The following is a 26,368-nucleotide window of genomic DNA, read 5'->3' as shown; positions in this document are numbered from 1 at the left end:
CTGGAGGTGGAGGTTGCAGTGAACAGAGATCACAGAACTGTACTCCAGCCTGGGCGACAGAGTAAGACTCTGTCTTGGGGGAGAAAAAGGTATCTGAGACAAGTCTCAATCAATTTAGAGGTTTATTTTGCTAAGGTTAAAGACCATGGCATCTGACACAGTCTCAGGAAGTCCTGAGAACATGTGTTCAAGATGATTGGGTTATAGCTTGGTTTTATATGTTTTGGGGAGATAGAAGTTACAGGCAAAAATTTAAATCAATACAATTAAGGTATACATTGGTTTGCCCAGAGAGGAGATGGGGATTCTAGTTTCTAGGTGTATTCAAAGATTTCCTGATTGGTAATTGGTTGAAAGAGTTAAACTCTGCCTGAAGAGTTGAAGTCAGTTTGAGTTAAGATAAGGAGGGTTAGGCTGGCTTGGTGGCTCACATCTGTAAATCCCAGCACTTTGGAAGGCCAACGTGGGTGGATCACGAGGTCAGGAGTTCAAGACCAGCCTGACCAACATGGTGAAACCCATCTCTACTTAAGATACAAAAATTAGCTGGGCATGGCAGCACTTGCCTGTAGTCCCAGCTACTCAGGAAGCTGAGGTGGGAGAATTGCTTGAGGTTGCAATGAGCTGAGATCGCACCAATGTACTCCAGCCTGGGCAACAGGGAGACTCGTCTCAAAAAAAAAAAAAAAGATAAGGAGGGTTGTGGAAGCCAAGGTTCTTGTCTTGTAGATGAAGCCTCTAGGTAGCTGGCTTCAGAGAGAATTGATGGTGAATGTCTATTAACTGATCTTAAAAGGTGTCAGACTCTCCAGAAAAGATTTAGTAAGGGTAGGAGATTTCTCTACAGAATGCACATTTCCCCGAGAGACAGTTTGTAGGGCCATTTAAAAATATGTCAAAGAAATATCTTTTGGGGTAAAATACTTTGATTTCTTTCAGGGTCTGCTGTCTGTCATGTGGTGCTATACTAGAATCAGGTTGGAATTTGGTATCTTACTGCTGCAGAGAGTTTGTTTTGTCAATCTTACTATCTGTGTTTTAATGTCAATGCTGGTCTGTTGTATCTAAACTCCAGAGGATCACCAGGTGGGCTGGCTTATGCCTATAATCCCAACACTTTGGGAGGCTGAGGCCAGAGGATCACTTGAGCCCAAGAGTTCAAGACCAGCCTAGGCAACATAGTGAGACTTCATCTCTACTAAACAGAAAAAACTAGCCAGGCATATATGTGCCTGTAGCCCCAGCTACTCAGCTGAGGTAGGAGGATTGCTTGAGCCTGGATGTTGAGGCTGCAGTGAGTTGTGTTTGCCCAAGTGGACTCTAGCCAGGGCAACAGAGCAAGACCTTGTCTCAAAAAAAAAAAAAAAAAAAAAATGAGCCAGGCGCAGTGGCACACGCCTGTAATCCCAGCACTTTGGGAGGCTGAGGCAGGCAAATCACAAGGTCAGGAGTTCAAGACTAGCCTGGCCAACATGGTGAAACCCCATCTCTACTAAAGATACAAAAATAAGCTGGGCATGGTGGCAGATGCCTGTAATCCCAGCTACTTGGGAGGCTGAGGCAGGAAAATTGCTTGAACCTGGGAGGTGGAGGTTGAAGTGAGCCAAAATTGTGCCACTGCACTACAGCCTGGGCGACAGTGTGAGACTCTGTCTCAAAAAAAAAAAAAGAATAAATATACTCCAAAGGGAGGAGGGCATAATGAGGCATGTCAGACCCTTCCTTTCTGTCTTGGCCTGAACTAGTTTTTTAGGTTTCTTTGGGATCCCATTGGCCAAAATGGGGGATCCATTCAGTTAGTCAGGGGTCTTAGAATTTAGTTTTGGTTTACAAGTAGCTGGAGGCAGAGATGCAGTTAGGGTCATGTCCCCACTCCCCAACATCAGGGGTGATACTAGCAGCAGTACCAACTTACATTGGCTGTCTGCACTGAGAGCATGGCTGGACCCCCTTGATGGCTCTGAGCCATCTCCAGTGACACATGCTTTTGTTTTCCTTGTCACAGGGTAAAGGATGAGCAAGGTGGGGCACCGGCATTAAACCAACTCTTCTGCTTCCACAACAGGAGGTTCTCGGGGAAGAGAAGCTGAAGGAGATACTGAAGGAGCGGGAACTTAAAATATACTGGGGAACAGCAACCACTGGCAAACCACATGTGGCTTACTTTGTACCCATGTCAAAGATTGCAGACTTCTTGAAGGCAGGATGTGAGGTAAGAATTAATGCTATAAGCTCTTGGGGACTGACCCAAGGGAGACCCAAGAGAGACTTAACAAGGACAGGGTGGGGCTGGAGGAGAGAAGTTGGAGGTACTTGGACAAATTCACATTTTGGTGACCCCTTATCCCTTGTCCAGGTAACAATTCTGTTTGCGGACCTCCACGCATACCTGGATAACATGAAAGCCCCATGGGAACTTCTAGAACTCCGAGTTAGTTACTATGAGAATGTGATCAAAGCAATGCTGGAGAGCATTGGTGTACCCTTGGAGAAGCTCAAGTTCATCAAAGGCACTGATTACCAGCTCAGCAAGTAAGTACTTGATCATCCCCCTTCCTTGTGGCTCTGGTGGTTCTAGCTAATTACAGGCCTGTGGAGTGCAGGCATTCTTTACGTTTAGATTAGAAGCTGTCTGGCATGACCTATTCAGAACCATTTAAAACTTTATACTCTTTGTCCTTGTAATTCATCTATCAGAAGTGTACTGACTAATAAATGCCTTGGTACTGTCCTGTTTGCTGGAGATATGAACGTAACCGTAACAACGTCCTTGGCCTTGCAGAACTTACAGGATATGGGAATGTGATAGTGAATAATTCAGCCTCCCTTTCTCTTCTAGCCTCACCAAATAATAAAAGAAACGTGAAAGAAAAATATTTCTCACCATCCTAACAATTGTTATTGCTTATCTTTGTGAGTTTTGTTCATATCTGGAACGTTAGCATAGATATTTTGTGTCCTAATGCTTAACTTACTCTTTCTTAAGCAATTCCCGCATGCTGCCTCATTGTCTCCACAGTAAACAATTTTTAAAGCCTCAGATATGGATTTCTAAGTACATATCACTCTATTAGTCACTTTTGCATTTAAACCCTTAGAACAATTTTTTAAAGTAAGCCTTATTTTGTCCTATTTCACAGATAAGGAAATTAATTCAGATTTAACCTTTCCAAGTTTATATATCTAGTAAGTAGATGAGTCAGGATGTGAACCCAGATCTCTTGCTTACTAGTAAATTTCTCTTTTTACTGTATCTAATATAATTTTCTTTACCGTTCCTCACTGTTGATACATTTAGCGCTTTAAAGAAAGCATGTAGGCTGGGCGGGGTGGCTCACGCGTGTAATCTGAGTGCTTTGGGAGGCCAAGCTGGGAGAATTGCTTGAGGCCAAGAGTTCAAGACCACCCTGGCCAATATAGCAAGTCCCCATCTCAAGAAAGAAAGAAAGGGGTGGGAGGAAGAGAAGAAAAGAGAAGAGAAAGGGAAAGAAAAGAAAAGAAAAATAGGACCAGGTGTGGTGGCTCACACCTGTAATCCTAGTGCTTTGGAGGTGGGCGGATCACTAAAGATCAGAAGTTTGAGACCAGGCTGGCCAACATGGCCAAACCCCATCTCTACTAAAAATACAAAAAATTAGCTGGGCGTGGTGACACACACCTGTAATCCCAGCTACTTGGGAGGCTGAGGCATGAGAATCACTCGAACCTGGGAAGTGAAGGTTGCAGTAAACCAAGATGATACCACTGCACTCCAACCTTGGCAATAGAGTAAGACTCCGTCTCCAAAAAAAAAAAAAAAAAGATAAGAAATGAATAAATAAAGCATATAAACATCCTATTATAAACGATCTTTGAATCTTCAGCCTTTGTAGAGTACCTGAAATTTTATTCATTTTTGTATTTAATCTACAGATCTTTATGGAGCCCCTGGTATATGATAAGCACTGTTCTGGATACTGATTATGCAAAAGTAAAGCAAAACAAAAGTCCCCATCCTAATGGGACTTACATTCTAGCAAGGAAATACAGACAGTAAATACTAAGTTATGTGTGTATCAGATGGCAATTGCTGAAACAATGCAAACAGGCCAGGGTAGAGAAAGTTTTCAGGAAATGGGGGTTTCAATTTGAATGAGATGGTTAGGAAAGCCCTCTCTACTAAAATGATGTTAGGCAGAAACCTGAAGGTGGTGAGGGAATGAGTCTTGCAAGTATATATTGAATTCTTACTATGTGCCAGACACTAGTCTAGGCACTGAAGTTATACCTGTGAAGAACACAGGCATGGTTTTTATTCTCCAAGAACTTAAGAGAATTTGGGATATGGGAAGGTGGGATAAATAAAGCTATCTTGCTTCAAAGTCACTTGATATTTTTCTATATACAAAAATGACTTTAGAGCCAGGCATGGTGGCTCACACCTATAATCCCAGCACTTTGGGAGGCTGAGGTGGGTAGATCACCTAAGGTCAAAACTCCATCTCTACTAAAAATACAAAAATTAGCCAGGCGTGGTGGTAAACTACTGTAATCCCAGCTACTTGGGAGGCTGAGGCAGGAGAATTGTTTGAACCTGGGAGGCAGAGGTTGCAGTGAACCGAGATCATGCCACTGCACTCTAACCTGGCCAGCAGAGTGAGACTCTGTCTTAAAGAAAGGAAGATAAAAAAGTGACTTTATAGGAAGATGGCTTTGTAGTGCACACTTGATATGCTCCTTCTGTTCCAAACACAGCAATGATAGAAAAAATATGAAAATAAGGCTGGGCGTGGTGGCTCATGCCTGTAATCCTAGCACTTTGGGAGGCTGAGGCGGGAGGATTGTATGAGACTAGCCTGGGCAACATAGTGAGACCCCCCATCTCTAAAAAAAAAATTTCTAATTAAGAAAATATAGGTCGGGCGCAGTGGCTCAAGCCTGTAATCCCAGCACTTTGGGAGGCCGAGGCGGGTGGATCACGAGGTCAAGAGATCGAGACCATCCTGGTCAACATGGTGAAACCCCGTCTCTACTAATACAAAAAAATTAGCTGGGCATGGTGGCACGTGCCTGTAATCCCAGCTACTCAGGAGGCTGAGGCAGGAGAATTGCCTGAACCCAGGAGACGGAGGTTGCGGTGAGCCGAGATCGCGCCATTGCACTCCAGCCTGGGTAACAAGAGCGAAACTCCGTCTTAAAAAAAAAAAAAAAAAGAAAATATATAAAATAACCACCCAGCACTTTGAGAGGCTGAGGCAGATAGGTCACTTGAGGCCAGACCAGCCTGGCCAACATGGTGATGTATCTATTAAAAATACAAAAAATTAGCCAGGTGTGGTGGTACATTCCTATAATCCCAGCTACTAGGGAGGCTGAGGCACAAGAATCTCTTGAACCCACTAGGCAGAGGTTGCAGTGAGCTGAGATCTTGCCACTGCACTGGGGGACAGAGTGAGATTCTATTTCTAAATAAATAAAAATAATAACCAAGGGACAGAGTGGCAGAGTGAAACATGAACATATAAAATAAAAAGAATCATTTAGAAATCTTGGAAATGGAAATTTCAGTTATTAAAGGAAAAAAAAACCTAGTCTTGGATAAATAGGATCAACTCTAGACCGAATATACTTGAAGCGAAAATTAGAGATTTGAACGGTAGTACTAAGAAATTTGCCCAAAATGTGGACCAGAAAGATGGACAAAAGATGTAATAGTGGTTGAGATATAGATAATGACTTTTGTTTCTAGCAATCTGGCAGACTATTGTAACCTGCTGAAAACAGCTAAAAATGCTGGATAAAATTTTTTTATACTAAATGTAGCAATGTACAGACAAGTTAATCAAGAATATTCAGTGATTAGAGTAAAAATGGGAATACAGAGATACTATAGTTCAGTTAATCTTAGATACCGTCAAAAACGTTAATGTATAACATCCCATTGTTTATAAGACTCATCTAGATTTCAGAATGTTAAATGTTAAAAAAATATGCATCTTAGAATCTACAAAATATAGTATATGGAACACAGAACACTACTTGCACCTTGAGGATCATTGAATTGTATGTTCTTGAACTTTGGTTTTCTGGTCTCATTGAACACAAGAACGAAAAAAGAGAGAAAAAGGTCAGAAAATTAGAATACTAGGCCAGGAGGTCTAATATTTAAATAAGTGTTTCAGAAAAGAGGAGAGAGAATCAAAGTGAAGGAAATAATGAAATAATTTAAGGATGAAATAATTCACGAAAATAAGGACAATTAAAGGACATGAGTTTCAGATGGAAAGGGCCCATTAAGTGCCTATCACAATGTATAAAAGTAAATCCACATTAAAGTATATTCTCTTGATATTTTAAAACACTGAGGACAAAAAATATTCTACAAACTCCCAAAGGGACAAAAGAAATTGGCCAGGCATGGTGGCTCACACCTGTAATCCCAGCACTTTGGGAGGCAGATCACCTGAGGTCAGAAGTTCGAGACCAGCCTGGCTAACATGGTGAAACCCTGTCTCTACTAAAATACAAAAAATTTAGCCAGATGTGGTGGCAAGCACCTGTAATCCCAGCTACTCCAAAGGCTGAGGCTGGAGACTCGCTTTAACCAGGAGGTGGAGGTTGCAGCGAGCTGATATCACACTGTTGCACTTCAGCCTGGGCGATAACAGCAAAACTCTTTCTCAAAAAAGAAGAAGAAATAACATATAGAAATGTCAGGAATCAGAATAGCTTCACATTTCTTAAAAGGAGCACTAGGCTGGCAAGGTGGCTTACACCTGTAATCCCAACACTTTGGGAGGCCAAGGTGGAGGGATCACTTGAGGTTAGGAGTTCAAGACCAGCCTGACCAACATGGTGAAACCCCATCTCTACTAAAAATACAAACAATTAGCCAGATGTGGTGGCAGACACCTGTAATCCCAGCTACTCAGGAGGCTAAGGGAGGAGAATCACTTGAACCCTGGAGGTGCACTCCAGCCTGGGCAACAGAGAGACAAGGAAGGAAGGACAGAAGGGAAGGAGGGAAGGGAGGGAACACATCTATACACATCTATAGTCCCAGCTACTAGGGAGGCTGAGGCAGGAGGATTGCTTGAGCCCAACATTCAGAAAGAGAAGGATTTTCAACCTAGAAATCTAGGTTGAAATTACCTAGATTACCATGCAGGTATAGGTGTAAAATATCTGAAAATATCAGTAAAAGATTATTTTCATGTTTCTATTGGCCATTTGGATTTCCTCTTTTGTAAAATGCCTGTGCAAGTGTTGCCCATTTTTCTACTTTTTTGGATACCAAATTCTATGTCATTTATGTATGTGGAATTAGCCTGGGGATAGATAATTAACCAATGAAATAGAATGGAGAGTTGAGAAATAGATCCTCACAAACATGGAAACTTGACATGACAGAGCTGCCATTGCAGACTAGCAGAGAAAGAATAAACATTTAAAGCAAAAATGGTGTCGAAACAATTGATTATCAATACAGAAAAAAATTGATTCTTCCATTCTAAGTGGAATAAAGATTTAATTGTAAAGACCAAATTACAAAACACCTAAAAGACAGTATATGGTACAATCTGATAATCTTAGGGTAGGAAAAACAAGACATACCAAAAGCACAAATCACAGGAAAAGATTAATGAATTCCACTACATTAAAGTTAAGAACTTCAGTACATCAGAAGTAAAGTAGAAAGACAAGCCGCAAACTGGAAGAAATGTATAACACATGTAACTAGCAAAGAATTAATATTAAGTCTTAAATTTCAAAAACTACAGAATCATTTGTTAAAAAAAAAAATAAGTCAATCCAGTAGAAAAAGTCTGGCATTACACAGAAGAAACCTGAATGACCAGAGTGCGTAGGGAAAGCTACTAACCTCTTTGTTTATTATTCAAAGAAATATAGATTAAAACCACAGTGAGAAAACATTCTGTGCTCACCAAATTGGCAAAAATTTTAAATAATGTCAAAATTAAAGAAAACAGTTGATAAAAGCGCAAATAGGCATCATCCCCTAAAGTTCAAGATGCAAATCCCTGGTGATCCAGAAATTCTACTTCTAGGCATATATAGAGAAACTTGTATACCAAAATACACAAGAATATTTATAACACATTGTTTATAGTGATATATAAATGTAATATAATACTGGAAAGAAACACAGGTGTTCAGAATAGTGGTTACTCTGAAGGAAGAAGAAGTGGCAGAGAATTGTGGAGGACTGCTCAGGAGCTTCAGAAGTAATTCTTAGGTCCTTTTTCTTTATATAATTTTTTAAAATTTTATTTTTATTTATTTATTTATTTTTTGAGACGGAGTTTCGCTCTTGTTACCCAGGCTGGAGTGCAATGGTGCGATCTCGGCTCACCGCAACTTCTGCCTCCTGGGTTCAGGCAATTCTCCTGCCTCAGCCTCCTGAGTAGCTGGGACTACAGGCGTGCGCCACCATTCCCAGCTAATTTTTGTATTTTTAGGAGAGATGGGGTTTCACCATGTTGACCAGGATGGTCTTGATCTCTTGACCTCGTGATACACCCGCCTCGGCCTCCCAAAGTGCTGGGATTATAGGCGTGAGCCACCACGCCCAGCCTTAAAATTTTATTTTTGTTATTTTTTGAGGCAGAATCTCTGTCACTCAGGCTAAAGTGCAGTGGCATGATCAGAGCTCACTACAGCCTCAAATTCATGGGCTCAAGCAATCCTCCTGCCTCAGCTTCTGGCAGCTGGGACTATAGGTGTGCTCTACTATGCCTGACTAGGTCCTTTTTTTAAAAACTGGGTGATGGGTACCCTATTCCTTGTATTGTTCATTATTTCTCACATGTATTTCAGTTTATTTTTGTTTGTTTGTTTTTTGGAGACAACATCTCACTCTGTTGCCCAAGCACAATCTTGGCTCACTGCAATCTCCAGCCTGGGCAACAGAGCAAGATCCTGTCTCAAAAACAAACAAACAAACAAGCACACAAAAAACAGAAATAGATTGGGAAATTTTGATATCAGTTGAAAAGACATTCCAGATGAAGAGACTGAAGGAGAATGGCAGATAAGCAGTATTTCAAGAGATAACAGCAGAACATTTTCCAGAAGTGAAGAAAAATACTGATTAAAGCCCTGTTTTAAAAGGAAAGCAAGCCGGGTACTGTAGCTCCTGTAACCCCAGCACTTTGACAGGCAGAGGTAGGCAGATCACTTGAGCCCAGCAGTTCCAGACCATCCTGGGCAATATGGCAAAACCAAGTCTCTACAAAAAATAGAAAAATTAACCAGTTGCGGTGGCACATGCCTGTAGTTCCAGTTGCTCTGGAGGCTGAGGTGGGAGGATCACCTGAGCCCAGGAGATTGAGGCTGCAATGAGCTGTGATCACACCACTGCATGCCAGCCTAGGCAACAGAGTGAGACCCTGTCTCAAAAAAAAAAAAAAAAGATAAAAGGAAAACCATAAAAATAAAGTAATATTTTAGATGAGAGGATGGGTGTGTCACATTTTTTTTTTCTTTTTTTTTTGAGACGGAGTTTTGCTCTTGTTACCCAGGCTGGAGTGCAATGGCGCGATCTCGGCTCACCGCAACCTCCGCCTCCTGGGTTCAAGCAATTCTCCTGCCTCAGCCTCCCAAGTAGCTGGGCCTACAGGCCTGTGCCACCACGCCCAGCTAATTTTTTTGTATTTTTAGTAGAGACGGGGTTTCACTGTGTTGACCAGTATGGTCTCGATCTCTTGACCTCGTGATCCACCCGCCTCGGCCTCCCAAAGTGCTGGGATTATAGGCGTGAGCCACCGCGCCCGGCCGGTGTGTCACATTTTAGAAGCTACCAGGCAGTGCTCTATTTGAATGGCCTAGTATAACTGGACCCAGGTTCAGCTGCCCAGCCACTTGAAAGCCAGACACGAGACAAGGGTTGGTAGGAAGAAAAGCAGGTTTAATCAAAGAGAGCCAACAAACCGAGAAGATGGTGGACCAGTGTTCTAAAGTACCATCTTAAATTCTGAATTTTACCATAATGTTTTTAAAGGGAAACTTTGTATGGGAGATGTGCAGGAGTGGTGCAAAATGCAGGGTCTGTGTGTCTCTGTTCTGATGGCTGTCTTGCATAATTGCCCATTGGGAGGTATGGCTGGTGTTATCTTAACTTCAGACTCATGATAATGGACTAATTGAGACTCCCTCTGAGCAGGAGGATTCTGCAATCTGGGCGCCATGCCTAGTTTGTTTCAAGATTAGCTTCTGGAACTTCTTTTTTTTTTTTCCAACTTTTATTTTAGATTCAAGGGGTGCATGTGCAAGTTTGTTACATCAGTAAATTACATGTCACAGGGGTTTGGTTTACAGACAATTTTGTCACTCAGGTAATCAGCATAATACTCGATAGGTAGTTTTTGAATCCTCACCCTCCTCTCTGGAATTTCTTAAGCAAGAACATAAGTAAGCATGCAACACTAGAAGGGAGGGAAAGAAGAACAAGAAAGTCAGTGATTAAAAAATATTTTTAAAACTGAGATCCCGGTTACACTAAGGTTAGGGAAGTAAATTAATGTGCTTTAGATTGCCCTAGGAAACTGAGGCCTAGGCCCAGGTTTACAGCTGTCCCTTCTTCCTTTCCTCTTCAGAGAGTACACACTAGATGTGTACAGACTCTCCTCCGTGGTCACACAGCACGATTCCAAGAAGGCTGGAGCTGAGGTGGTAAAGCAGGTGGAGCACCCTTTGCTGAGTGGTCTCTTGTACCCCGGATTGCAGGTACTTAAGGGGGATGGAGTGGCCCGATGACCTTTTCTGCTCTGGTTTGATGACAGGCGTATCTCATTGTGCTTTGCTTTACTGCACTACACAGATGCTATTATTTACAAACTGAAGGTGTGTGGCAACCCTGTGTCCAGCAAGTCCACCAGCACCATTTTTCCAACAGCATGTGCTCACTTCGTGTCTCTGTGCCATATTTTGGTATTCTCACAATATTTCAACTTTTTCATTATTATCATATCTGTATGGTGATATGCCATCTGTGACCTTTGATGTTATTTGGGGCACCACACACTGTGCCCATATAAGACAATGAACTTAATAACTATTGTGTGTGTTCTGACTACTCTACCATCCAGCCATTTCCCCACTCTCTTCTGGCCTCCTTATTTCCTGAGACACAACAATATTGAAATTAGGCTAATTAATAACCCTACAATGGCCTCTAAGTGTTGAGGCAAAAAAGAGAGTCACCCATCTCTCACTTTAAATCCATACTAGAAATGATTAAGCTTAGTGAGGAAATGCATGTCAAAAGCTGAGGGAGGCAGAAAGCTGGGCCTCTTGTACCAAACAGCCAAGTTGTGAATGCAAAAGGAAAGTTCTTGAAGGAAATTCAAAGTGCTACTCCAGTGAACACCTGAAAAATAGAAAGTGCAACAGATGTAAGTTTTGTCTATACTGATATACAGAAAATTTTAGTGGTCTGGATAGAAGATCAAACCAGCCACAATATTACTTTCAGCTAGAGCCTACTCCAGAGAAAGGCCCCAACTGTCTTCAGTTTTATGAAGACTGAGAGAAGTGAGGGAGATGCAGAAGAAAAGTTTGAAGCTAGCAGAGATTGGTTGATGAGCCTTAAAGGGGAAAAAGCTGGCTCCATAACATAAAAGTGCAAGGTGAAGCAGCAAGCGCTGATTTAGAAGTTGTAGCAAGTTATCCAGAAGATGTAGCTAAGATCATTGATGAAGGTGGCTACACTAAACAATGGATTTTCAAGGTAGATGAAATAGGCTTCTATTGGAAGAAAATGCCATCTAGGACTTTCATAGCTAGAGAGAAGTCAATACCTGGCTTCAAATCCTCAAAGGACAGGCTGACTCTCTTGTTAGGAGCTAATGCAGCTAATGCAGTTGAAGCCAATACTCATTTACATCCCAAAAATCCTAGTGCCTTTAAGAATTATGCTAAATAGGCTGGGTGCGGTGGCTCATGCCTGTAATCCCAGAACTTTGAGAGGCCGAGGTGGGTGAATCACAATGCCAGGGGTTTGAGACCAGCCTGGCCGACATGGTGAAACTCGGTCTGTACTAAAAATACAAAAATTAGCTGGATGTGGTTGTGCACTTCTGTAATCTCAGCTGCTTGGGAGGCTGAGGAGAAGAATCACTGGAACCCAGAAGGTGGAGGCTGCAGTGAGCCAAGAGTACACCACTGCACTCCAGCCTGGATGACAGAGCAAGATTCCCTCTCAAAAAAAAAAAAAACAGAAATTGTGCTAAATAGGCCGGGGCTGTGGCTCATACCTATTCCCAGCACTTTGGGAGACTGAGGCAGGTGGATCACCTGAGGTCGGGAGTTTGAGACCAGCTTGGCAAACATGGTGGAATCCTGTCTCTACTAAAAATACAAAATTAGCTGAGCGTGGTGTCGGGTGCCTGTAATCCCAGCTACTGAGGAGGCTGAGGTAGGAGAATCGCTTGAACCCAGGAGTCGGAGGTTGCAGTGAGCCAAGATTGTGCCATTGCACTCCAGCCTGGGGACAACAAGCGCGAGACTTTGTCTCAAAAAAAAAAAAAAAAAAGAATTATGCTAAATAGGCCAGGCATGCTGACTCATGCCTGTAATCCCAGGACTTTGGGAGGCCAAGGCAAGCGCATCTCTTGAGGCAAGGAGTTCAAGACCAGCCTAGCCAACGTGGCAAAACCCTGTCTCTACTAAAACTACAAAAAAAATAGCCCCAGGCACAGTGGCTCATGCCTGTAATCCCAGTACTTTGGGAAGCTAAGGCAGGAGGATCACTTGAGGCCAGGAGTTCAAGACCAGCCTAGGCAACAGAGCAAGACTCCATCTCTTTTATTCTGTGTGTATGAAACTCCATGTCTTAAAATAAAAAAAATAATAAAATAAAACTAGGTCTGTACCATCTAATGTGGTCCTAGTCATGTGGCTATTAAATAAAATGGAAATTTTTGTTCTCCAGTCGCATTGGCTATTTATCAAGTTCCTGGTTAGCTACTATATTGGACAGCACAGACATATAACATATTCATCACCACATGTTCTCTTGGATAATACTGTTCTAGATTGTTCCTGCTTGTTCATTTAACCTTTTCTTCCTCTTCCCTTCAGCCAATCATGCACTAAATTTTATCAGTTCTACTTCTTAAAAATGTCTTAAATTCATTCTTGCTCTGCATCCTCATTGTCTTTTGCTGATCATTTCCCACCTAGACTTTCATAGTAGACTTTGAGCCACTCACTTTGTCTCCAACCCATGGGTCTCCAGTCTCTACCCTGCCCTGTTACTGGTGTTATCTTCCTACATTGCTGGTCATATTTCTCCCCTCCTTAAAACCTTTCACTGGCCAAGATAACACTAGACACCCTAGGATGACATTTCCTTACTTTTCTAACCTCATCAGTCACTACTTCCCACATCCCTGGAAGTTTGTACTTTTGCAGACTGTATATCACTCAAAATTTTCCTAAACCCTTCATACCTCTGTGCCTTCTCACATTCTGTTTCCTCTGCATGGTGTAAAACATCTATATGTTCTTCAAAACCAAGCCCAGCCCATCTGATTCTAGGAAGCCTTCCCCACATCCATCTTATTAGAGATAATTTTTTCTTTTATGTCAGCACTGTTCCTTATATGAACATCTAGGTTAGCCCTTAGCAACTGAGTTGAAATGATCTGTTTACATGTCTCTCCCCAGCTGGATAACTGGGCTTCTTGAAGGGAGAGTCCGGGTCTGATTTATCTCAGAGCTGGCACCAGGCCTGGCATGTCATAAGTGGCAGTCACTGTTGTGTTTATTTTTTGAGACAGGGCCTTGCTCTGTCTCCCAGGCTAGAGTGCAATAGCATGATCATGGCTTACTGCAGCTACGACCTCTCTGCGCTTAGGTGATCCTCCCACCTTAGCCTTCCGAGTAGCTGGGACTATAAATGTGTACTATCACGCTTAATTTGTGTTTGTTGTCTTTGTTGAGACATCTCGGCTCAAGTGACATGCCCACCTCAGCCCAAAATTCTGGGATTACAGGCGTGAGCCACCACACCTGGACAGTCACTGTTTTCTAGTTCAGGCTTACCTTTTTCCTGAGTGCTTACAGGACTTCTTTATACTATTTATATGTCATTTGTCACAGGCCACCTTATTCAGTAGGATGCCTTTGGCATGACTACAGTTTCTTTCCTTCTCTCCCTCCCTGTAGGATTCTGCATATCCTGAGGGCCTCTACTTATTTTTTTTATCCCATGACATCCACATGGAGTAATGTTTACCTCAAGCACTCAGCAACTGTCTTTGCAGCTCTCAAGGAGGCTGACTGCTATTTATTTCTTCCTGGCTTCACCTTTTTTTTTTTTTTTTTGGAGATGGAGTCTTGCTCTGTCACCCAGGCTGGAGTGCAATGGCATAATCTTGGCTCACTGCAACCTCTACCTCCTGGGTTCAAGCAATTCTCCTGCCTCAGCCTCCCGAGTAGCTGGGACCACAGGCGCCTACCACCACACCTAGCTAATTTTTGTATTTTTAGTAGAGACAGGGTTTCACCATATTGGCCAGGCTGGTCTCAAACTCCTGACCCTGTGATCTGCCTGCCTTGGCCTCCCAAAGTACTGGGATTACAGGCGCGAGCCACCGTGCCTGGCCCCTGGCTTTACCTTCTGAAAAATCTAGTAATTTTCTGAAGTTTCTGATTTCTCGGACCTATATAGAAAAAATAAAGTAGATGTTTAGGCTGGGCATGGTGGCTCATGCCTGTAATCCCAGCACTTCAGGAGGCCGAGGAGGTTGGATCACCTGAGCTCAGAAGGTCAAGACCAGCCTGGGCAACATGGCAAAACCCTGTCTCTACTTAAAATATAAAAAATTAGCCGGGCGTAGTGGTACATGCCTGTAATCCCAGCTACTTGGGAGGCTGAGGCAGGAGAATTGCTTCAACCTAGGAGGCAGAGGTGGCAGTAAGCTGAGATCATACCATTGCACTCCAGCCTGGGTGATGGTGACAGAGTGAGACTCTGTCTCAATAAAATAAAACAGATGTTGATCTTCACATGTTTCTTTCCATAGGCTTTGGATGAAGAGTATTTAAAAGTAGATGCTCAATTTGGAGGCGTTGATCAGAGAAAGATTTTCACCTTTGCAGAGAAGGTGAGTATCCACTTTCCTGTCTTTTTTCTCTTGCGCCTCAGAGGTATGCAACTGTAGTTTATTGAATGATGATGTGTCAGTCCCATTAGTCATGGTGTATGGTAGATATCCTCCTTGTTTTGCAGATGAGAAAACTAGGCTAGAAGAATAAGAAAGTTGTCCAATATCACACAGTTAGTAACCAAGCAGTAATTATTAGTACCCAGATTTTTCAAACTCCAAAGCCCATGTGCCTGGTGACCACCAAGAAGCTGCTCCCACGCTTGTTGGATTTGCTTCTTTGCTAGTAGCCCAGTTTCCAAGAAGAGGCATTACCAGTTGGAACTACTATCCTTTCACAGAGCATTTGGTTCGCATTTCCCTGCATCTTTTTCTTTTTCTTGTCTTTTTTTTGTTGCCCAGGCCAGAGTGCAATAGTGCGGTCACAGCTCATCACAGCCTCCACAGCCTGGGCTAAAGCGATTCTCCCACCTCAGCCTCCCAAGTAGCGGGACCACAGGTGCATACCACAACACTCAGCTGGTTTTAAAATTACTTGTAGAGATGAGGCCTCCCTATGTTTCCCAGGCAGGTCTTAAACCCCTGGGCTCAAGCAGTCCTCCTGCCTTGGCCTCCCAAAGTGCTGGGATTACAGGCACAAGCCATTGTGCCCGGCTTAGTTTTGTTTTGTTTTGTTTGTTTTTGTTGTTGTTGTTGTTTTTTTGAGATGGAGTCTTGCTCTTTCACCATGCTGGAGCAAAGTGGCACGATCTTGGCTTACTGCAACCTCTGCCTCCTGGGTTCAAGGGACTCTCCTGCCTCAGCCTACTGACTAGCTGGGACTACAGGCATATGCCACCATGCCCAGCTAATTTTTGTATTTTTAGTGGAGATGGGGTTTCATCATGTTGGCCAGAATGGTCTCAATCTCTTGACCTTGTGATCTGCCTGCCTCAGCCTCTCAAAGTGCTGGGAATACAGGCGTGAGCCACTGCACCTGGCCCAGCTTAGTTTTTTGATATATTTAATGAATGCAGAAATGCTTATATTATATATATATATATATATATATATATATATATATATATATATACTTTTTTTTTTTTTTTTTTTGAGACGTAGTTGTACTCTTGTTGCACAGGCTGGAGTGCAATGGCTCAATCTCAACTCACTGCAACCTCTGCCTCCCAGGTTCAGGCGATTCTCCTGCCTCAGTCTCCTGAGTAGCTGCGATTATAGGCCCATGCCTGGCTAATTTTTGCATTTTTAGTAGGGATGGGGTTTCACCATGTTGGCCAGGCTGATCTCGAACTTCCAGCCTTCCACCCACCTTGCCGTCCCAAAGCACTGGGATTATAGGCCTGAGCCACTGCTCCCGGCCTATAATTGTTTTTTTAAGTCACTTTTCATCTATATCTACCCCTACTTCCCCTTTCTGATACTCTTGATTCTTGCCTGCAGTTCTATGCTTCTGTGTGAGTTCATTTTCCTGCAACTTAAAGAGCCCCCACTTAGTATTTTGTGTTTGTAGTGTAGTGTTTGTAGTTCTTTCAGTAATGAGTTCTTTCAGCTTTCTTTTATCTGAAAACATCCTTCTGTTTCTTTTAATGGGTATGAAATTTGACATTTGCAATTATTTTTCTTTTAGCCCTTTTTTTTTTTTGAGACAGAGTCATTGCTCTGTCACCCAGGCTGGAGTGCAGTGGTGTGATCTCAGAGCTCACTGCAACCTTCACCTCCCAATTCAAGTGATTCTCCTGCCTCAGCCTCCCGAGTAGCTGGGATTACAGGTGTGTGCCACCAAGCCTGGCGAATTTTTTTTTGTATTTTTAGTAGAGACAGGGTTTCACCATGTTAGGGTGGTCTCGATCTCCTGATTTCATGATCCGCCTGCCTCAGCCTTCCAAACTGCTGGTATTATAGGCGTGAGCCACCACGCTCAACCTCTTTTAGCACTTTTAAAGAATCATTGCATTGCCTTCTGGCTCCCACAGTTTCCACTGAAAAGTCACTTCTAAGTATTATTGTTTCTCCTTTACAGACAATATATCTTTTCTCTGACTGCTTCTAAGACTTTTTTCTTTATCTCTGATTTTCAGCAATTTGACTATGATGGTTTTGTTGTTGGTTTCTTTGAGATAGGGTCTTGCTTGCACTACCTAGGCTGGAGCGGTCTTGGCTCACTGCAGCTTTAACTTCCTGGGCTCAGGTGATCCTCCCACCTCAGCCTCCCGAGTAGCTGGGACTAAAGGCATGTGCCACCATGCCGCCTAGCTAATTTTTTTTTTTGGAGATGGAGTTTCACCATGTTGGCCAGGCTGATCTCAAACTCCTGAGCTTAAATGATTTGCCTGCCTTGACCTCCCAAATTGCAGGGATTACACATGTGAACTTCTGTGCCTGACCAACTATGATGTTTTCAGCTATAGTTTTCTTTTCTTTTTTTTTTTTTTTTTTGAGACAGTCTTATTCTGTCGCCCAGGCTGGATGCAATGGCACAATCTCGGCTCACTGCAACCTCCACCTCCCAGGTTCAAATGATTCTCCTGTCTCAGCCTCCTGAGTAACTGGGATTACAGGCGCCCGCCACCACACCCAGCTAATTTTTGTATTTTTAGTAGAGACGGGGTTTCATTGTTTTGACCAGGCTGGTCTCAAACTCCTGACCTCATGATCCTCCTGCCTCAGCCTCCCAAAGTGCTGGAATTACAGGTGTGAGCCACTGTGCCTGGCCTCAGCTATAGTTTTCTTTGTATTTATTCTGCTTAGATTTCGCTGAGCTTCTTGAATCGGTGGATTTGTTTTCATCAAATTTGGGAAATTCTTAGCCATGATTTCCTCAAATACTGCTTCTCTCTTGTTCTCTTTTTCCTCTCAGAGTTTAGCTACACGTGGGTTAAAAAACTCATGTCCCATATTCTGTTCTATTGTTTTCCTTTCTTTGTTCCCTCTGTGCTTTAGTTTGGATATTTTCTATTGACCTTTCTTCAAGTTTATTAATCCTGTCTTCTGTTAAATCCAGTATTGGCCGGGCGCAGTGGCTCACGCCTGTAATCTCAGCACTTTGGGAGGCTGAAGCGGGCAGATCATGACGTCAGGAGTTCGAGACCAGCCTGACCAACATGGTGAAACCCCATCTCTACTAAAAATACAAAAATTGGCCAGGGGTGGTGGCGCATACCTGTAGTCTCAGCTACTCTGGAGGCTGAGGCAGGAGAATTGCTTGAACCCGGGAGGCAGAGGTTGCAGTGAGCCCCCAATCCCTAGACTCCTGCAGCCCTGAACTCTAATAGCTGTTTCCTCTACTTGGTCTGTTTTTCTCAGCACTTAGTTTGCCAAAAAATACCTTCAGTGAGAAAGCCAAGGCAAGTATGTAGTCACCTTACTTCCCTTCACTCAAGATCTAGCTTTTATTATTGTTTATGGTGACATTAAGTCCAGTAGCCTCACAATGTAATACTGATAGAAAAGCAGTAGGGAAAAAAAACTTCACTTGAATTACAATCACTGTCGAAAACTACATATTCAGTATACAAAAACTAGAAACAGGGCCGGGTGCAGTGGCTCACGCCTGTAATCCCAGCACTCTGGGAGGCTGAGATGGTGGATCACTCGAGATGAGGAGTTCAAGACTAGCCTGGCCAACATGGCAAAACCCCGTCTCTGCTAAAAATACAAACATTAACCAGGCATGGTGGCGGGCACCTGTAATCTCAGCTACTCGGGAGGCTGTGGCAGGAGAATCGCTTGAACCTGGAGTTGGAGGTTGCAGTGAGCTGAGGTCATACCATTGTCCTCCAGCCTGGGCAACAAGAGCAAAACTCTGTCTCAAAAAAAAAAAAAAAAGGATTGGAAGCAATATATCAACTGTTCATTGCTAGCCAATTTAGATGAGATCAGGGCACTGAGGAGGAACTTAGACTAATAGCTGCTTTTGTGTGTTTCTCTAATCTCTCAGTACCTCCCTGCACTTGGCTATTCAAAACGGATCCATCTGATGAATCCTATGGTTCCAGGATTAACAGGCAGCAAAATGAGCTCTTCAGAAGAGGTAAGTTGCCAGCTGAGACTTGAATTTAGAAATCTTCAGCCTCAATGGAGAGATCAAGGACTGAAAAGAACAGTGACCTGGCTAACTAGAATTCTCCAATATTTGAGTTATAAGGGTCCTTACAGCATTCAGTTAGTTCAGTGGTTCTTGAGTATTGAAGGATGCAGAGCAGTCTTGATGAGATCTAATCATCATTCAGTGGTTTTTACTGCTGATAAAAAATACAAGCAAAAGTAATGTCTTTGTTCATAGAACTGTGATAAAATTCAGCCTTATTAATGAGAGCACTATGGTTGCATTTCACTAATTAGCATTTTGATTCTTAGGGTGATACCTGATATTATGATATCTTTTAACATTTAAGAGTCCCTCTTCTTGAGCTTGTGTACTTGAGGGAAAGTTCACTTTGGTTCTGATCATTAGAGCGTGGAAATCCAAAGATATGAAAAGTTGAGTTCTGGGTTCCCAAACATGGGTTACCTTCAGAATCATCTAAGGAATTGAAAAAAAAAAAGTATAGACCCTGTCCATAGAGATTCTGATAAAGTAGTTCTGGGAGGAACTCAGGAATCTGTATTTTTTTTTGATACAGTTTTTTTTTTGACAGTTTCACCCAGCCTGTCACCCAGGTGCTATCTCAACTCACTGCAACCTCTGCCTCCTAGGTTCAGGTGATTCTCCTGCCTCAGCCTCCCGTGTAGCTGGAATTACAGGTGCCTGCCAACACAGTCAGCTTATTTTTGTATTTTTATTAGAGACTGGGTTTCGCCATGTTGGCCAGGCTGGTCTCAAACTCCTAACTTCAAGTAATCTGCCTGCTTCAGCCTCTCAAAGTCCTGGGATTATAGGCATGACCCACCATGCCTGGCTGGGAATCTGTATTTTCTTTCAAATCCTACTAGGTGATTCTGATTTAAGTCACATCTGCACACTCATCTAGTTCTTTAAATATGGTATCTCAAACTTTGATCAGAGATGGGTGAATATATGCATGTATACTGTTGTATTTTTTCTTTTTGTTGTTGTTTTCTAACCTCACCCATTACCATATTTTTTAAAACTATACTTATTCCTTTTTCTCTCACATTAAAACATTGTGTGTCTCTTATCCCTCTGACAAATATATCACTCATCCTGTTTGGTGATAATTGCTGTATCTTCACTCTGGTAATCAGGCCAGGAGTAGTTCCCAAATCAGAATCACTTGGAGAGCTTTTTAAAAATACAAATTAAAAAAAAAAAAAGGCAAGGTGCAGTGGCTCACACCTGTAATCCCAGCACTTTGGGAGGCCAAGGTGGGCAGATCACGCAATCAGGAGATTGATACCATTGTAGCTAAGATGATGAAATCCCTTCTCTACTAAAAATACAAAACAAATTAGCCGGGCGTGGTGGCATGTGACTGTAATCCCAGTGACTTGGGAGGCTGAGGCTGGAGAATCGCTTGAACCCGGGAGGCAGAGGTTGCAGTGAGCTAAGATCGCGCCACTGCACTCCAGCCTGAGAGACAAAGTGAGACTCTGTCTCAAAAAAAAAAAAAATAGCCTGACCCAACCCCAGGAAATTTTGATTCATTAGGATTAGGTGGAACCCAGTAAAAGGTGATTCATATACTGACACATGTGGGCCAGAATTTGGTCAACACTGAACTCAAATGAAACTCACTCCCTCCAAAATAAGAAACAAAGCCTATTACCTAAAAAGGAAAAATAGCTGTAGATGATGTATAATATCTTATTTGGCTGATTGCTGTGAACAGATATCCTCACACATTGTTGATGGCAATGTTGATTGGGATATCTTTTTTTCAAAAAACAACTTTGAACCTAGCAATTTTGGGCAGCTTAAGGAAATGATTCTAGAAAAGGCAAAAAAAGAAAAAACTCTGCAAAGATGTCCAGTGTAGCATTAATATATATAATTTGTAAAAATTAGGATAGAATCTAACAGTTTGGAATTTGTTGAATTATGTTTCCACTAATAATTGGGAATATGCGGCATAAAAACTATTAAAATAGTCCATACGTGGTGGCTCACACCTATAATCCTAGCACTTTTGGAAGTCAAGGTGGGCAGATAACTTGAGTCCAGGAGTTCGAGACCAGCCTGGGCAACATGGTAAAATCCCATCTCTACAAAAATTTTAAAAATTAGCTAGGGTGGTGGCATTCACCAATAGTTCCAGCTACTTGGGAGGCTGAGGTAGGAGGACTGCTTGAGCCTGGGAAGCAAAGGTTGCAAGGCCATGATCATGCCACTGCACTTCAGCCTGGGCAACAGAGCGAGACCCCGTCAATATAGACAAAGCCTTAGAAGAACACAAAATATTAAAATAGTTTAATTTGTTAGATGGCAGGATTGTGAGTGGTTTTTCACTCTGTCACCCAGGCTGCAGTTTCAACCTCCTGGGCTCAAGCGATCCTCCTGCCTCAGCCTCCCAAGTAGCTGGGACCACAGGCACATACTTCACACCCAGCTAATTTTTTATTTTCAGTAGAGATGAAGTTTTACTGTGTTGCCCACACGGGTTTTGAACTCTTGGGCTCAGGCAATCCTCCAGCCTCCCAAAGTGATAAGATTACAGGCATGAGCCACTGTGCCCAGCCCAAAGTAAAATCTTTTTTTTTATTTATTTTTACCACCTCCACAAAAAAATATCTCCAAGTACCTAATGTTAAAATCTTTTTAAAAAGAATGTTTTTGGGGAGCCGCGGTGGCTCTGGCCAGTTGTCCTGGCGCTTGAGGAGGTGAGGCTATGCGTTCAAAGCCAAGCTGGGCAATATGAGAACCTCTCATTCATTAAAAAAAAAAAAAAAAATGTTTTTGGGCCGGGCGCAGTGGCTCAAGCCTGTAATCCCAGCACTTTGGGAGGCCGAGGCGGGTGGATCATGAGGTCAAGAGATCGAGACCATCCTGGTCAACATGGTGAAACCCTGTCTTTACTAAAAAATACAAAAAATTAGCTGGCCATGGTGTTGCGTGCCTGTAATCCCAGCTACTCAGGAGGCTGAGGCAGGAGAATTGCCTGAACCCAGGAGGCGGAGGTTGCGGTGAGCCAAGATCGCGCCATTGCATTCCAGCCTGGGTAACAAGAGCGAAACTCTGTCTCAAAAAAAAAAAAAAAAAAAAAAAATGTTTTTAACTGGGCACAGTGGCTCACGCTTTTAATCTCAGCACTTTCGGAGTCCAAGGCAGGAGAATTACTTGGACCCAGCAGTTTGAGACCAGCCTGGGCCACATGATGAAACCCTGTCTCTACAAAAAGTAGAAAAATTAGCTGGTCTTGGTGACGCATTCCTGTAGTCCCAGCTATCCAGGAGGCTGAGATGGGAGAATCTCTTGAGCCCAGGAGGTTGAGGTTACAGTGAATCATGATTGTGCCACTGCACTCCAGACTGGGCAACACAGTGAGACCCTGTCTCCAAGTTAAAAAACAAAATTTAACTCGTATTAGTTGAGCATATTCTCATTTTCAACCACAAGAGGTCTTCTTCCCTTCCATAACTTCTAGGAGTCCAAGATTGATCTCCTTGATCGGAAGGAGGATGTGAAGAAAAAATTGAAGAAGGCCTTCTGTGAGCCAGGAAATGTGGAGAACAATGGGGTTCTGTCCTTCATCAAGCATGTCCTCTTTCCCCTGAAGTCCGGTAACACTCTCTGTTTTCTTCCTAGAGGCCAGGCTAGAATAGCAAAATTCGTGCTGTGATCATACTTGTGATTTGTCAAAGACTCTTCCTCCAGGGACTGGGTGCCCTGATTCTCTGCTCTGATTTCTTATATATTAAAGTATGAATGATGTTGAGATGTCATTTAATTGTCCATATATTTGTTACCAGGCTAGGTTCTGAGGGAACACTGGGGTGGGCAGAGGTGTTAGAAGTAAGGGTGGGGGCAGACATGTTGAACTAGAGGAATGCAACAAAATAGATATAAGCCACAAGCCTTCCCATGAAGCAGCTGAAATGCTAGCTGGGTATACAATCGTGCTACTCATCCAATTTAAGAATAATAAAATACGATACAATAAAGTTCAAAATATATGGGAAAAACTACAAACAGTCATGCATTTGGGCTAGGAATGCCAATTCTGCCACTGTCAGTGAATTTGTTAGCATAGATCCTTTTCCTTACAGAGTTTGTGATCCTTCGAGATGAGAAATGGGGCGGAAACAAAACCTACACAGCTTACATGGACCTGGAAAAGGACTTTGCTGCTGAGGTAACACGAAAGGAAAAGGAATCCTTTCCTGAAGATCTGTATTTTCTTATTTTTTTGCTGACTGTTCAAACTTGTTTAAAACAACTTGTTCTGTGTAGAAGTGAGCTGCCTGGTATTTTTGCTCTACTTTTGGTAATCTCACTGGTGTCCATTTTCCTTCAAAATTGCAGTTTTGGTTAAAGTTTCTTGTCAGTTAGCTTTTCTGAAAGAAAGAAAAAAAGAAAGCTAATCCCCACTGAACTCTGCCAGACCTCTCCATCTTGGCCCACCAGGTTTGTAGTTACACCACAGGGCTCTGCTTTTTTGTTGTTGTTTGTTTGCTTTTTTTTTTTGAGATGAGTTTTGCTCTGTTGCCCAGGCTGGAGTGCAGTGGCACGATCTCAGCCTCCACCTCCCAGGTTCAAGCAATTCTCCTTCCTCGGCCTCCCAAGTAGCTGGGATTACAGACAGCCACTACCACGTCCAGCTGATTTTTGTAATTTTTAGTAGAGACAGGGTTTCACAATGTTGGCCAGGCTGGTCTTGAACTCCTGACCTCAGATGATCAGCGCTCCTCAGCCTCCCAAAGTGCTGAGATTGCAGGCATGAGCCACTGCACCTGGCCAGGGCTCTGTCTTGATGCCCTCTAGGGCTGCATATTTCGTTAATGGCTTCAATGAGGATTCAGGTGGTTCCCAGATTCAATGAGCAGATGGTACAAAGCTAATATACTGGTGCTTTAATCACTCTCCAAAGGACTCAGCAAGCTGGAATAAAGGACTGAACCTAGCAAGGATGAAGTATTTCAGGAACAGGTACAAAATCAGGGTTCAAAAATAAGAGACAATTACCAAAGGACACAATAGAGGCTCCTATTCATTTCAACAGACACTTTAACGAAGATTTACTAGGTGCCCATGTATTAGGCACTATGCTAGGGACTGGTATTACACAGAGGGGTCAGTCCTCCTAATGCTCAGTCCAGTAAGAGAGGCAGACTTGTAAACATTTCATTGGCTGCATTTTACATATGTATGTTTTATGTGTGTACGTGAATATATATATGACCTGTGAATATATGTAAATATATATATTCTATATGGCTATGTATGTGAATATATATGAATATATATAACGAAAAGAATATATATATTCCAGAAATAACATAGGAGGAAGTGGCCGGATGTGGTGGCTCACGCCTGTAATCCTAGTACTTTGGGAGGCCAAGGCGGGCTGATCACCTGAGGTCAGGAGTTTGAGACCAGCCTGGCCAACGTGGGTAAAACCGATCTCTACTAAAAATACAAAAATTAGCTGACTGTGGTGGTGCACACCTGTAATCCCAGCTATTCGGGAGGCTGAGGCAGGAGAATTGCTTGAACCCAGGAGGTGGAGGTTGTAGTGAGCCAAGATCACACTATTGCACTCCAGCCTGGGCCACAGAGCAAGGCTCCATCTCAAAAAAAAAATATATATATATATACACTCACACATATACACACACACATGTGTGTGTGTGTAAGTGATTAACTGACTCTCTAGAAAAGCTTGTGGAGGAAACTATCCAAGTACTATTTTGCTTGAGAAATAGGAGTTCACAAAGAAATCTGTGAGGGAAGTAATTGTACAAAGACATGGTAGGATGAAACAGCATGATGTACGAGGAATCGCAGGTGGCTTGGTCTCACTTAGAGTCTAAAAGGTGAGGAGAGGGGATTACGGGAGAGAGAGGCAAGGCCAGGTCACAAAGGGAAGACATAATAATATAGGGAATGAAATGGGGGGATTGTGACTGACTCTGAATTCAGGTCTAACCAATTTAATGGGGCTGTTCAAAATGTTAATGTCTGGCCAGATCCGGTGGCTCATGCCTGTAATTTCAGCACTTTGGGAGGAGAATTGCTTGAGTTCAGGAGTTCAAGACCAGCCTGGGCAACATAGTGAGACTCCATCTCTACACAAAAAAAATTCAAAATATTGGCCAGCCATAATGGCGCATGCCTGTAAGTCCCAGCTACTTGGAAGGCTGAGGTGGGAGGATCACTTGAGCTTAGGAGATCAAAGCTGCAGTGAGCCATGATTGTGTCACTGGACTACAACTGTGTGATAGAGCAAAACCATGTCCCAAAAATAAAAAAGTATTTTGTGGGAATTAGGAATAGATGAAATGCCTCAGAAAAAAGGTCTGCAGCCATGTTATCCAACAGTACTTTCTGTGGTGATGCATATGTCCTATCTGTACTCCTGACACAGAAGCCACGTGAGCTATTGAGCATTTACAGTGTGGCACGTACAGCTGAAGAACTGAATTTTAGTTTACATTTAAATACCCACACAAGGCTAGTAGCCACCATATTTGACAGCAGCAGCCCTAGAGCTTTTATTAAAATTAAATATTCCTAAGGAAATCAGAAGCAAAAATGTTGGCATTGTTGTATTTAAAGTGTTCATTCCTAAGAGATGTCCCCTCAGAATATCTACAAGATTCTTTAATACCAGATTTGAGATATAAAAAAGGGGCAGTTGGCTGGGCATGGTGGCTCACGTCTGTAATCCCACCACTTTGGGAGGCCGAGGCAGGCAGATTGCCTGAGCTCAGGAGTTGGCGACCAGCCTGGGCAACACGGTGAAACCCCATCTCTACTAAAACACAGAAAATTAGCCGGGTGTAGCAGTGTGCACCTGTAGTCCTGCTACTCAGGAGGCTGTGGCAGGAGAATTGCTTGAACCCGGGAAGTGGAGGTTGCAGTGAGCCAAGATCACGCCACTGCACTCCAACCTGGGCGACAGAGTGAGACTCCGTCTCAAAAAAGAAGGCGGTGGGGGGCAGTTATAGGACACAAGGAATAAAATGAAATTACTGAAGTATTACCATATACCAGCAGTGTTCTCATCATTTTCACCCACATTCAGTGATTTAACCCTCATCCCCATCCTGTGAGATACAGCTATTGTTAGCCTCACTTTATAAGTAACAAAGCCAACAGTGGCCGGGCGCAGTGGCTCACGCCTGTAATCCCAGCACTTTGG

The 26,368-nt window shown here is 42.9% G+C and overlaps 1 protein-coding gene across 1 annotated transcript in view; it reads left to right on the top strand.

The window, feature by feature from the left end:
* The window catches only part of YARS1 (tyrosyl-tRNA synthetase 1), a 37,755-nt gene that overhangs the window by 4,077 nt on the left and 7,310 nt on the right, over positions 1-26,368 (top strand). The window contains exons 2-8 of the mRNA XM_021677155.2: positions 2,066-2,212; positions 2,357-2,532; positions 10,596-10,725; positions 15,030-15,110; positions 19,048-19,140; positions 22,652-22,787; positions 23,274-23,359. Of these exons, the coding sequence (XP_021532830.2) occupies positions 2,066-2,212; positions 2,357-2,532; positions 10,596-10,725; positions 15,030-15,110; positions 19,048-19,140; positions 22,652-22,787; positions 23,274-23,359 (849 nt within the window). The remainder of the gene's footprint in view (positions 1-2,065; positions 2,213-2,356; positions 2,533-10,595; positions 10,726-15,029; positions 15,111-19,047; positions 19,141-22,651; positions 22,788-23,273; positions 23,360-26,368) is intronic.

Source organism: Aotus nancymaae, unplaced genomic scaffold (assembly GCF_030222135.1).
Source record: "Aotus nancymaae isolate 86718 unplaced genomic scaffold, 86718_ANA_hifiasm-v0.15.2.pri h1tg000053l, whole genome shotgun sequence".
NCBI lineage: Eukaryota > Metazoa > Chordata > Mammalia > Primates > Aotidae > Aotus > Aotus nancymaae.
Note: the sequence above shows the minus strand (reverse complement) of the source record. Positions and strands in the feature narration are given on the sequence as shown.